The sequence below is a fragment of the Antechinus flavipes genome, chromosome 2, assembly GCF_016432865.1.
Source record: "Antechinus flavipes isolate AdamAnt ecotype Samford, QLD, Australia chromosome 2, AdamAnt_v2, whole genome shotgun sequence".
NCBI lineage: Eukaryota > Metazoa > Chordata > Mammalia > Dasyuromorphia > Dasyuridae > Antechinus > Antechinus flavipes.
This window is the reverse complement of record NC_067399.1, coordinates 134,324,903-134,338,636: the sequence shown is the minus strand read 5'-3', so window position 1 is coordinate 134,338,636 and position 13,734 is coordinate 134,324,903. Positions and strand designations below refer to the sequence as shown.

At 33.2% G+C, this 13,734-nt stretch overlaps 1 protein-coding gene across 4 annotated transcripts in view; it reads left to right on the top strand.

Moving 5' to 3' along the window:
* ZMAT4 (zinc finger matrin-type 4) overlaps nucleotides 1–13,734 on the top strand; it is an 803,377-nt gene that overhangs the window by 232,452 nt on the left and 557,191 nt on the right. For all 4 annotated transcript variants that reach the window (XM_051975573.1, XM_051975570.1, XM_051975571.1 and 1 more), the window contains one exon: nucleotides 3,029–3,118. In XM_051975573.1, the coding sequence (XP_051831533.1) occupies nucleotides 3,029–3,118 (90 nt within the window). The remainder of the gene's footprint in view (nucleotides 1–3,028; nucleotides 3,119–13,734) is intronic.

Genomic DNA, 13,734 nt, shown 5'->3' with positions numbered 1-13,734 from the left:
CGCATATGTTTTATAAATAAAAAAACATTAATAAAATAAAATTTAAAAAGGGAGTTTCTGTAGTGAGTTCAAATGTTGGAGTTCTTGTTCTTCTCAAAACACAGCCGGTTTAGCTTAGAGCCCTCCAAATATCTCCAAATCCAAAGGTTTTGTCCTTCAGCCTGTTTCTGCTTTCTTCAGCCTCCAGCCAGCTCCACTCTTCATGTCATTCCGGTGAAATCTGATCGAGAGCCTCTGTCTGTTTCTTTTAAACAAGAGGGAGGAATTGTGGGATACGATAGAGAGGGATTATGGGTTTTCTCCCATAGTGCTCTCTGGCCCAAAGAGTTTTAAGGGAGGTGTGAATTCACCAAGTTACAAAATTTACTTTGTGAAGCTGGCATACTTGTGAACTCCAATGAGTAAAGGTGCAAACACAAGCATTGTACTAATTAGTTCTACTTAGTACCTTGTTTCAAGTTCTGCCCAAAACATCTTCTTGTAAGATTAGATCAACTCTAATGAGTTAGCAGTTTGTAAAGATTCCAACAAGTTTCTTCCTTAATGAGCCAAACCATAGAACAAGTATTCTCTAGGTTCAAATCCTATCTCTGATACTAGTTATATGACTATATTCAAATCAAATAATCTTGGACCCTCTGCTTACTCATCTGCAAAATGGGGATAAGAATTACTATAGTTTTGTGAAGGTTAAATGAGATTATGTTTGTATTGAACTGTGCAAAGTGGAAATTGCCACAAAAATCCCTTAATAAATTAGGCAGAGATAGAGTTGCGTTCAAAGGTTGTACAAAAAAAAAATCTTCCTAAAATGGCCATAATTTGACTCCGCATCTTCTCCACCTGCTTGAAAATTCATTCTTCGAAATGCAAATTAAGACAACTCTGAGACACCATTACACACACTCAGATTGGCTAGAGTGACAAGGAAAGATAATGTGGAATGTTGGAGGGGATGTGGGAAAACAGGGACACTGATACATTGTTGGTGGAATTGTGAACACATCCAGCCATTCTGGAGAGCAATTTGGAACTATGCTCAAAAAGTTATCAAACTGTGCATACCCTTTGATCCAGCAGTGTTTCTACTGGGCTTATACCCCAAAGAGATACTAAAGAAGGGAAAGGGACCTGTATGTGCCAAAATGTTTGTGGCAGCCCTGTTTGTAGTGGCTAGAAGCTGGAAAAATGAATGGATGCCCATCAATTGGAGAATGGTTGAGTAAATTGTGGTATATGAACATTATGGAATATTATTGTTCTGTAAGGAATGACCAGCAGGATGAATACAGAGAGGACTGGCGAGACTTACATGAACTGATGCTAAGTGAAATGAGCAGAACCAGGAGATCATTATATACCTCAACAATGATACTGTTTGAGGATGTATTCTGATGGAAGTGGATCTCTTCGATAAAGAGAGCTAATTCAGTTTCAATTGATCAAAGATGGGCAGAAGCAGCTACACCCCAAGAAAAAACACTGGGAGATGAATATAAACTGCTTGCATTTTTGTTTTTCTTTCCGGATTATTTATACCTTCTGAATTCAATTCTCCCTGTGCAACAAGAAAACTGTTCGGTTCTGCACACATATATTGTATCTAGGATATACTGTAACCTATTCAACATGTAAAGGATTGCTTGCCATCTGGGGGAGGGGGTGGAAGAAGGAAGGGGGAAAATCAGAACAGAAGTGAATGCAAGGGATAATGTTGTAAAAAATTACCCTGGCATGAGTTCTAGCAATAAAAAGTTATTTTAAAAAAATTCATTCTTCCATTGCCTCTCATTATCTTGCTACTGAGAAAAAGTTAAAATAATAATAAATTATATTTGAATAAGGTTTTATGATTCACAAAGCATTTTCTTCCCAATAACTATGAGCTAATTAGTATAAACAAAGTTATTTTGTGATTCCAAATAAAATACTAAAGCTCAAAGGAGCAGTGACTTGCCTAAGAACATGAAGCTTATGTGAGAATTTGTTTTCACACTCTTGTCTCTAGATTCCAAATACACTGTTCTTTCTACCATAAGACCCTGGCGAGAAGGGCATCTTGCATAAGAAAGTGACTAGATGACAGTTCCCAAATTAATGACTGGGAAGCTCATTCCCAGTGGGGAATTTATAAGGTGGGGGCTGGTATTTAGCCACTATTGGTTACCATTTTTAATGCAGTAATTCCTTATATGTTTCAAATCAAACAATAATACATTTCCATCTCTATTCCTTGCTTTTTATTCTTTAAGGGGAAAAATCACAATCACTCTCAAATTTCCACATTGTTTCTGTTTTCCAAAGCTGAAATTATACCATTTGTGTGATTCTTTGTAAATCACTTAACCACTCATGGCTTTTTCTTGCAAAGTTGGAACAATACTGTCCATACAATCTACCTCATGGGCTTTTTATGAAGGTAACATGTTAACAATAAAATCAATAAAAGCTATTAAGTGCCTTCTCTGAGCCAGACATTTTGCTAAATACTACTACTATTAATAGCTGACTTTTATATAGGTCCTTAGAGTTTGCAAAATACTTTACAAATATCATTTCCTTTTATCCTTTCAGCAATTCTGGAAGTATGTGCTAGTAATATCCCCCATTTATAATGAAAAAAATCGAGTCAATGACTTTTGCCCAGAGTAGTAAAACTAATAGGCATCAGAGGCTGGATTTGAACTGTCCTTCTTGACTGCGGGTCCAGTGTTTTATCCACTGTACCATTTTTGTGAGAAAGTCTCTGTAGGAGAAAGGTGCTCTACAAAATACAAAAGGATCTGCAATGTCAAACAACAAGGAACTTTAGATGATTTCTAGTGCAATACCTTCATTTTCCAGATAATAAAACTGAAGCCAAAGGGGATTCAGTGATGTTAGCAAGGTCATTAGAGGCAGCAAATAACAGACCCAGGACTTAAACATAGACCCTCAAATACAAATACAATTTACTGCTATTTTTCTTCTTGAATTGTCATGTTTATGAAACTCTTTCTCACCCATTTATGCTTTCAATTTTTTTCAGAGTCGAAAACATGCAAGCAAAGTTCGACTTTATTACATGCTCCACCCTATAGATGGTGGGTGTCCAGCCAAGAAGCTGCGATCAGAAAATGTGAGTGGACAATGCATCTAGAAGATTCTATTGCTAATTTGATCTAACATTCTAAAAGTCATTTTTACAAGTGTTGATGTTTTATGTCATCATCTTAACTGAAAGCCATATTCAGATTAGTCAAAATGTTAAGTAAGTAAGAATACTTTTCATTAAACATAATACAGAACATTTCATATATACCTGGGTCCATTTATTTTTCTTTGCCAATCAGAACATATCATCATTATAATGCCAAGATGCATACATGAAATGCCTGTTTTATACAGAGAATTATTCTGGTTTCTCAGAAAAATGCAGATTTTGCTAAAATATAGTCCTTACTCTTGTAGAACTTACAGAGTAATAAATATGAGTAGTGCTTGGGATCTTGTAATGAATTGGTCTTGGGAATAATGTCATAAAGAAATTTAGAAAGTGTTAAAATACAGACAGAATACAAAGCAAGAGATAGACAAGAGAAAGATCAAGGCTCACTGGAGACAAAAGTCATATTTCAAAAAATATCTCTATCATGCCAGTCCTGTGAGGTAAGTAGAGTCAGCAATATTATTCTCATTTTACCAATGAAGAGGCTGAGGTTATTAGGATAGGAACTCAGATTTTCTAACTTAATATCACTCTGCCTCTTAAAGAAACAATTTAATTTATAACAATAACAACAGCATAAATAATAATAGCATTTACAGAGTACTTTAAATTTTGAAAAAAAAAACACTTTAAAAGTGTGATCTCATTTGAGTCTCACAGCACTCCTGGGAGATAGATTTTATTATCCTCATTTTATAGTTGAGGAAATGGAGACTGAGACAAGTAAGTGACTTGCCTAGCCTCATATAACTAGTAAGTCTCTAAAGCAGGATTTGAATTTGAGATTTCTTGTCTCTGGGTCTCATCGATTATTAATGAAACTAAAACTATTTAGGGAGGCCCTAAATCATCCTGGCCAAACTTTAGTTTCCTGGCTTCTTTAGACATACATAATTTTGGGAAACCAGGATGCAGGGCAAAGCATATGGGCCATTAGTACAAGTGCTTGAGTATAGGGATTTTTCTTCCACTTTTAGAAAAATGATGATGTTTTGACATGGCATAAAAGGATTCAACTAAGTGTTGATTTGTTGGAATTCTCTTTTGCTTTAAAATGTGAGTGAACTGCTCAGGTATAGTTATATAAAGAATGTGTTTCATGCTTAGAAAGAAACATGCTGTAAAATTATCTGATATCATGGACAGATTCTTGGTTTTGAAGTTAGCCAGAGTTTAGACTTGACTCTAATATTTAATTTTGTATAATTCACTTAATATTTCTGTGCCTCAATTCCTCCCACTCTAAGATCATTCATATCATGGCCTATATGTATTATCAACTCTGTCTTGGATCTTTTTTTTTTTTTTTCTTTTTATACATTCTCAATGACCTTAACAATGCCATGGGTATAATTGTCAGTCCTCTGCTGATAACTCAGAGTTCAATTGATATGTCCTGCCCCAGAATCTTTCTGGAACACCAATCCTGCAATTCTTTTAATTTTAATTATTATTATTTTTTAAATTAAAATCCATCTTTTCTCTATTCCTTCTTCTCACACCCCTGAGAAAGTAAGAAAAAATAAAATCACCATTAAAAACATATATGGTCAAGCAAAACAAATTCTTATATTGACCATACCTACAAAATGTCTTTGTATTCTGAGTCTATCCCTTGTCTACTAGGAGGTAAGGAGCATGTTTTATAATGAGTCCTCTGGAAGTATATTTGATATATATTCCCAAATCTTTCAAAATTGTCTTTATAATATTATTATTATTTTATAGATTGTTCTCTTGATTCTGCTTCTATTACTTTTTATCAATTCATGTAAGTCTTCATAGGTTTTTCTGAAACTATCCCCATCAAATGATTTATAGCATATTGATATTCTATCATATTTACATGGTATAATTCTTTCAGCCATTCTCCAGTTTATAAACACCCCTTCAGTTTCCAATTATTTGCTACCACAAAAAGCTGCTATAAATAGTTTTTGCATGTATAAATTATTCCCCTCCATCCTTGTTGTTTTGGGGAGTATAAGCTTAATAGTGGTAGTGTCACTGAACGAGTATGTACTTTTCAAGTTGCGTATTTTGGGACATAGTTTCAAGGATGACTGTACAAGTTCACAGCTCTACCAATAGAGAATTAATGTACCTGTTTTCATAACCACATCAGCATTTATCATTTTCTTTTTTTTTTGCCAAGTTTGTTCATCTGAAGAGCTTGAGATGGTACTTAAGAATTGTTTTAATTTGTATTTCTCCATCACTTTAGTGATTTAAAACTTTTTTTTTAATTTAGCTACTATCAGCTTGGATTTCTTCCTCTAAAAACTGCATGTTAATATCCTTTTACCATTTATCAAATGGAGAATGGATTTTATTATTATAAATTTGAATAATTCTCTGCATATATTATAAATGAGACTATCAGAGAAACTTGATACAGATTGTTCTTCCTATTTATTTGATTTTCTTCTAATTCTAGGTAAAATTATTTTATTTATGAAAAAATCTTTTTTTAATCAAAATTGTTCATTTTATTTACTGTGATCAACTTTATCTTTCATTTATTCATGGATTTTCCCTCCATCCATAAATTTCATGTGTAACTTCTTCCTTGCTTCTCTAATTTGTTTATGATGTTAGTATTTGTTTCTCAACTAAGTATCTACTATGAAATTATCTTAGTATAGTATATATCCCAGCTTCTTAAACTGTGGGTTGTGACCCATGTGGGGTCCTGTAACTGAATGTGGGGGTCATGAAATTATGATTTTATTATTAGTAAATGTTTTATTTGTATACCTACTTTATATACCTATATACCTGGGATCACATAAAAATTTCCTGGGTAAAAAGGGTTATGAGTATAAAAATTTTAAGAAGTCCTAGTATGAGACATTAAACTATATCTAGTTTCTGTTAGTCTGCTTTCCAGTTTTCCCAATGATTTTCATTGAATAGTGACTTCTTGCCTCAGTAATCTTTGGATCTTTGGGTTTATCATTATGTTGCTAGATATTTTGCTACAGTGTGTTAAATATCTATATACAGTATTATTAGCCTTTGTATTTCTTATTTGTATTTAAGAGTATGCAGACTCCCAAATATTTTATATTTTCCATAGTTATCTTAAATGGAATTTCCCTTTCTTTCTTTTTTGGTAAGTCTTATGGATAATATACAGAAGCTCTAGTGATTTATGTAGGTTTATTTTATATCCTGCAATTTTACTAAAGTTTTAAATTGTTTCAATGAATTAATTATTTTTAAAAGTGCATATTATGCATGTAATGACTGTATAAATATTAACTATTATTATAATTTCAATTAAATTTTTAGATGACTCTCCAGATTACTCTTAACTATCATGTCATCTAAAAAAGAGATAATTTTGTTTCTTTTTTTGACTATGATTATTCCTTCAATTTTGGGGGGTGTCTTATAGTTAAAACTAGCTTTTCTAATAATATCAAATAGTGATGATAAAAATGGACATCTTTGTTTTATGCCTGATCTTATTAGAAATTCTAGGCCTTTAGTTAATTCCCCATTATTGATAATGTTGGCTCTTGGTTTCAGATATATACTATTTATCACAAAGATCCTTTTATTATGCTTTTTGGTTATTGGTATTTTTTAAAATAAATGTGTGTTGTAATATCTTGTCAAACTTTTTTTAGGTATCTATTAATATAATAATATGATTTTGTCATTCATGCTATTAATATTGTCAATTATGGCTATAGCTTTCCAGATATTGATAAAGCCATGTATTACTAGCATTAATAAAATTTGTTGTCATAGGATCTGATCATATTGCTGCCGAATCCTTACTAATTTCAATTAAATTTTAAAAATCAATATTAAGGATAAAGGTCTATAGTTTTCTCTAAATGACCCTTCATAGTTTAAGTATTAAGATTAAATGTATCATAGAAGGAATATGTTGAAACTCATTATTTTTTCCTATTACTTCAAACAGCTTATATGATATTGAATTTTTTTATGTTTTATAAAATTTATTTGTAAATCTATCTGGCCATCATCCCCTCCCTCCTTTGGGCATTGATTTATAGCTTGTTCAATTTCTTTTTCTGAAATCTATACAAGTCTGGGACTTCTTTTTAACCTAGTTAAAAACCTTGGTCTGCTTTCAGTTTTTGACATTGGAATGCTCAATGTGGCACATATACTGCTGACTAGTCCTCATCCCCACTGTCTGCAGGTTTCTCAATTTCCCTTTGATGTTCAGGTTGAAATGTTATTTCCCTCCCTCAGATTCCCAATCAGAACTAACTGTGGTGCACTTTCTAGATCTTTATGGAGGAGTTGTATTAGAGAGCTCAGCTGCTCTTCCTGCTATGATGCTCTCTTGGTTCTGCCCTCTCCTATTAGACATTTCAAACTAGATGTCCCATAGGTATTTCAAAATTTATATGTTTAAAACCGAGATCATTATCTTTCTTCTCTAACCCTCCTTTCTTCTAGACTTCTCTTTTTCTTTCTAAAGCACAACTATTCTTGGATTGATCTCACTCATAATCTTGTCATTCTCACCTCTTCATTCTAAATATCCAACTAGTTGTCAAATCTATACATGTCTACCTCAACATCTCTCACATCTGACTCATTCTTTCTGTTCACTCTAATACCCCCTTACTGTAGGCCTTCATCACTGTTCACATAGATTATTGTACAAGACTCCTCATTGATCTTTCTGTCTCAAATGTCTCCTCTCTTTATAATCTGTTTTCCACACAACTGCCAATTTAATTTTTCTTGAGTAAAGAACTGATTGTTTCATTCTCTTGCGCAATAAAATCTAGTGCCCCTCTCCAACTTCCAGTATAAAATATAAACTGCCCTGTTTAGCATTCAAAAACCTGGCCTCAACATAACTTTCCATCCTCATAATGTATTACTTCTTCCTCACTGTGTGATTCTTCCAAACTTCTATTTCTCACATGTGGTACTCCATCTCTCATTTCCAATAGTCATTTCTTTGAGTTGGCTATATCTGAATACATAATGTGCTACTTCTTTAATCTTGTAGAATACTTCTCTTTCATCAAGATGCAGTTCAAGTATTACTTTCTACTTGAAACTTGCCTGCTACCTTTCAGATATTAATTCATTCTTTCACAAACTATATTTAAATTCTTTATATTTATTCTGTATATACTTATTTTATGTACTTATTTTATATGTTTGTTGTCCTCCCTATTAGATTGTAAGATTCTTCAGAATAGAAATTATTCCCTTTTTGTTGTTATATCCCCAATGCCTGGAATACAGTAGTCACTTAATGAATGTTTATTAATTGATTGAGTACAATATTTGGATTACCTAACCTGATAGAGTTATCATGAACAAACTGCTTTACAATTCTCAAAGCTGTATTGAATTTTGAGTTACTTATTAAGTAGTTGTCATGTTTTGTTCTGGAGATCTCCAGGGGAATTGTAGTCTCCTTCAAGAGTCCCCTGTAGTGTTTCATCATTTTGAAAGTCAAAAATAATAGGGTTCATGGCCTTTCAGCAAGTGGGCTTTTGGAAAAGGATTCTCTTTCAGTGATTCACTTTTAAAATCAGGGAAATTGCTTTTGGATTTGAAGCCTAGGACTAGATATGAGACATAAAAGCTTCACAGGGAGGACAAAGGTAACCAGGGTGGTGAGAATATAGAAAGCAAGGCCATTAGAGGAACATGTCAAGAAATATGGATTGTTTAGAGAATACAAAATTTTAGCTGTCTTTAAGTATTTGAAGGGTTGTCTTCTGAAAGAGGGATTAGAAGTGTTTGCTTAGCTCCAAAGGGCAGTGCTAAGATCAGGGAGTAGAAATTGCAAAGCAACTCTTAAATATGATAAAAGAAAAAAGTGTTCTAACAATTGGAAGGGCCCAATGTGTGATATTCTGCCTAAGTCTATGGTCTTAAAAACTATGATACTCATTCCATTCAGCCCATCTTGTTTTCTTGACAAAACAAATAAACAAAATTTCAACTCTAGGTTTTTATTGATACCTTTTATTTTTATATCCATTTAGGTTTTCCCCCACTTAATCCTTTGCCTTCAAGGAGCTTATATTTTAATGGGGGTAAGACAGCATACACACAAAAAGAGATGGGATAGAGGAGGAATGAAATTATGAAGATACCCAGCAAGGAGTCATAGTTTTGAAAGTCAGAGGAAGTTAGGAACTGATTTAGAAAGAGGAACAGGGAAAATTTTATCTCTTTTTTAGTACAAGCTTATTTATTATGACAAAAGGAAAAAGGGATGGTAGAGGATGAGGTGGATAGATAGTGTCACGAAAACAATAAATATGAACTTAGACAGACTTGTAAAGATAGTGGAAGGTGGCAGGACCAGGGATGCTATGGATCATGGGCTCACAGAGTCAAACACAACTGAGCAAGTGAACAACAAAAAATTTTTGTTATGCTTTCAAAAATTCAATTTTAATTATTTTGAATCATTATTCTCTCAATTTACATTCTTTTATTATCATTGTTATTCTGTTTTCCTAGCAGTGTTTACTTTGTATCAATTCAAGTGAATCTTTTAATGCCTCTTATTACAATCTTTATATCTTAGAGCATAGTAATATTCCATTATCTTCATGTATCGCCATTTGTTTAGTCATTCCCTAATTGATTGACATCAACTTTGCTTCCAGTTCTTTGCTCTTATGAAAAATGCTGCTATAAATATTTTGATTTACATAGAACCTTTCCTTTTTTCCAATGTCTAGTAGTAGAATCTTTCAATCAAAGGGCATGGTCATTTTGATCACTTTATTTGCCTAATTTTACATTGCATTCCAGAATGGTGGTGTGAATATACCAATTCACAGTTCTTCAAGCAATGAATTAATGTGCTTATCTTTTCACCAACACCAACATTTCTATCTTAAGTCATCCATGCCAATTTACTGAATGTATCGTCAACTTTCAGAATTGGTTTGATTGAAATTCCTCATTACTAGTGCTTTGAAGCATTCTTCAATATGTTTTTTTTTATTAATTTGTAATTGTTAGATTTGTTTGTATCTTTTGATCACTTCTCTAGTGAAGAATGATTTGGGGATATAGATATAGCTCTATCTCTATCTAGTTAGCTATTGGTTGTCTAAATAATTCAGATATCAAAACCTTATCAGATGAATTTGATAGCAATATTTTCCAACTTTGCTTTCTAATATTTCAGGGGAAAATGGATATCTGTACCATTCATTAAGGAGGAAAGAGAAACCTTGTTCTGGAAAACTCTTGAATCTTCATCCCTATCTTCCAACTTGTAACTGAAATCTAGAACAATAGTTTAACCTGCTATTAGCTTTGTTAGGGTAGGGGGAAATAGAAATAAGATTCAGTTTTTAATCCTAATTTATTGTTTTGCATAATTTGAACCCTTCCATAGATTCCTTAATTCTGTAAAAGCAAGGTAACTTATAACAATAAAAACTAACAAGTTTATTACAGTCTTTATTTACTGCCATTTATAGTTTAGTATTTGATAAGAGTAATATCTTTTCCTTGGGCATCATCTCTAAAGAATATATAGAGGGAAAACCTTTTAGCTGCAATTGATAACAAAATCCTAATTAGTGTAGACTGGGGACAGTTTTCATCAGTATCTATTACTCTTAACCATCTGAACAGCTCATTTTACTTATTTTATTCATTTTTTTTACCAGGATAGATGGATAAATTATTTTGGTCAGGAATTTCTGAACTACAGGGAGCATAAAGATAATGTTTCCTTTGCCCCATTCATAAAAAGAAGAAGATTGAATTAACTGATCACTAAGGCTCTCCCCTGGACAGGTGATGCAATAGATAGAGCACCAGATCTAAACTCAAGAAGTCTTCAGATGTTCAAATCTGGCCTTAGCCACTTACTAGCTATGTGACTTTGGGCAAGTCACTTAACCCTGTTTGACTCAGTTGTCTCATTTGTAAAATGAACTGAAGAAAGAAATGGGAAATTACTCTAGTATTTTATCAAGAAAACCCCCAAATGGAAGTCACAGAGTCAAACATGATTGAAATGATGGAACAAAAAAGTCTTCTCCAAAGCTAGATTTGTTGTCCTTATTCTCTGTCTGTAGATCTGATTATAGAGTAAGGAAGATGTAGTTTCTGCTAACTGTAAGTTGGTTTGCTTATTTCTTCTCAAGTTTTTGTGATCCTTAGCACCCAAGATATTCCATTGTCATTAGCCATGCTGAATGGTTGTTTCTAGTGGTGTGGCCTATGACTTTTGCTTGATTCACATCTGTATCCTTATCTTCTGCCGCTCTCTTTGCATTTTATCTTCCTGATTTTATTTTCCTCCTTTGTTTTTCTTCTCTCACTTTTGGCTTTTTACTCCTTTTGCCTTATTCCTCGCCATTTTCTGAATACTTTATCAGACTATTGTCTATGTTTTTCTTCATATACTATATTCTCTGCATTTCTAGAGAGACTTGTTTTCTTCTCTGGCCATAAGGAAAAGCTAAAAGGGACATAAATATTTTATATTCCATTTCCAGACAGAAATATTAGATCTTAAGAGTTGATGAGATAAACAAAGAATCAGACATTTTCAGAGTTGGGCGATATCTTAAAGGTCATCTTAAAGGTAATAACTACCCATTCTCCCCATTTTACATATACACACAGGTGTATTTATATCCTCATCCTGTAATCTTTTCTCTCTTTGTTTTGGTTTAATGTAATGGTAGCAGGTCAGTGAAGAAGTTGGAAGATGAGAATAGGAAAATATGTTGCCCAAGTTGACACAGCCAATTGCTAAATTTTATAAAATTCCTGGGAAATTCACTTCTTAAAAAGGATATGTAATACTGCAACATATCCAACATATATAGGACTGCTTGCCATCTAGGGGAGGGGGTGGAGGGAGGGAGGGGAAAAATTGGAACAGAAATGAGTGCAAGGGATAATGTTGTAAAAAAATTACCCTGGCATGGATTCTGTCAATATAAAGTAATTATTAAATAAAAATTAAAAAAAAAGGATATGTAAAAAAGGCTTGAAGCAAAGAGGAAGACTCCATTGCTGTTACTTAAGGAACCAAGAGAAAGGTTTTTCTCTCCATTCTAGCATCTTTGCCAAGAAAATGCCAAATGGGGCTTGTCAGTTCTTTGTTTTAATTCTAGGACTTGTTATAAAAATTGCATTGAAATTTTGATCTGCAAAATCTCTCAGGTCTCTTTAGTATCATGAAAACTAAACTGTGCTTCATTCCTTCATTCCTTTTTTCTCCATCAGTCAAATAAGGCAATTGGTAATGCTATCAATCAGTGAGATACAATATCTTAGAGATATCAACATGGCCATCATTCTGGAATTTAGTACTTCATCAAGAAGTAAACAATCTCACTTTTACAGTGTTCCTCTACTGATGTCTAGCTCTCTGTGTAACTAATCAATACAGCAATTTAATTGGCTATCACCAAGTATCCTCCAATAGACTAGTATTTTATCAAATTTTAGAATAGGTTTAGGTCTTATCCTTAGGACCTTATAATATATCTGAGAGAAGCTAGGTGGTACAATAGATAGAGCTCCAGTCCTGAAGTCATGATGATCTAACAATAAATCTGACCTCAGACAATTAGAAGCTCTGTAAACCTAGGCAAGTCACTGAGTTTGTCTCAGTTTCTTCATCTGTAAAATGAGCTATAGAAGGAGATGGCATAATATTTTTACCAAGAAAACCACAAATGGGATTATAGTGAGTCAGACACAACTGAAATGACTGAATCACAATATTTCTGGGGAGAGAACATTGTAATGGACATAAGACAGTTAATGATGACTAAAAAAAAATCATTAGGAGGTAAGAGAAGGGAGAGATCTTTCTGAAAAGGGATTATCTTATTAGAAACTAGACCTTAGCTATCTTTTCACCCAGTCTTTCTTATCTTACAGATGGATTAGAAACTGAGATCCAAAGAAGAGAAGAGTCTTATTTAATGCACACGTGTAGATAATAACAACTGAAATTCAAGCAAGTGCATTTAAATTTGAATCTGGTGTTTTATCCACTCCATTAGATTTTCTGAAGAAGCTAAGCCTTGAAAATTTGGTAGGACTTAGAAAAAGGAAAAGAAGAAAGAAAAGAAATTATTTCAACTTGGGGAAAACTATGAACAAAGATTTGGATAAAATTGAACATAGTATGGTACTGAAATAATTACACTGGCCTGAATGAAGTAATGATCACATATTAAAGATTAATAGGAGGCAATAATCTTGGCAAATAAGATGAGGCAAGGCAGAGGGTTTTGAATTCAATGAGGTTGGTGATAGAGAATCACTATAGATCACTGAAAAAGAGGACATCATAAATTAAATCATAAAATGGTCAAATTAAAAAAGCAAACCTTATTCTCTTGTTTTGAAGATGAGGAAACTAAGTCCTGGAGAAAGGAAGTGACTTGACAATTCAGACTTGATAAATTGATCAAGAAGGTTCTGGGGTTAGTACATTGGCAATTATGGTAATGGAGGCCCTTGTACATATTGCTTATCCAGAAGGCCTTTCTTTTCAATTCTGAATT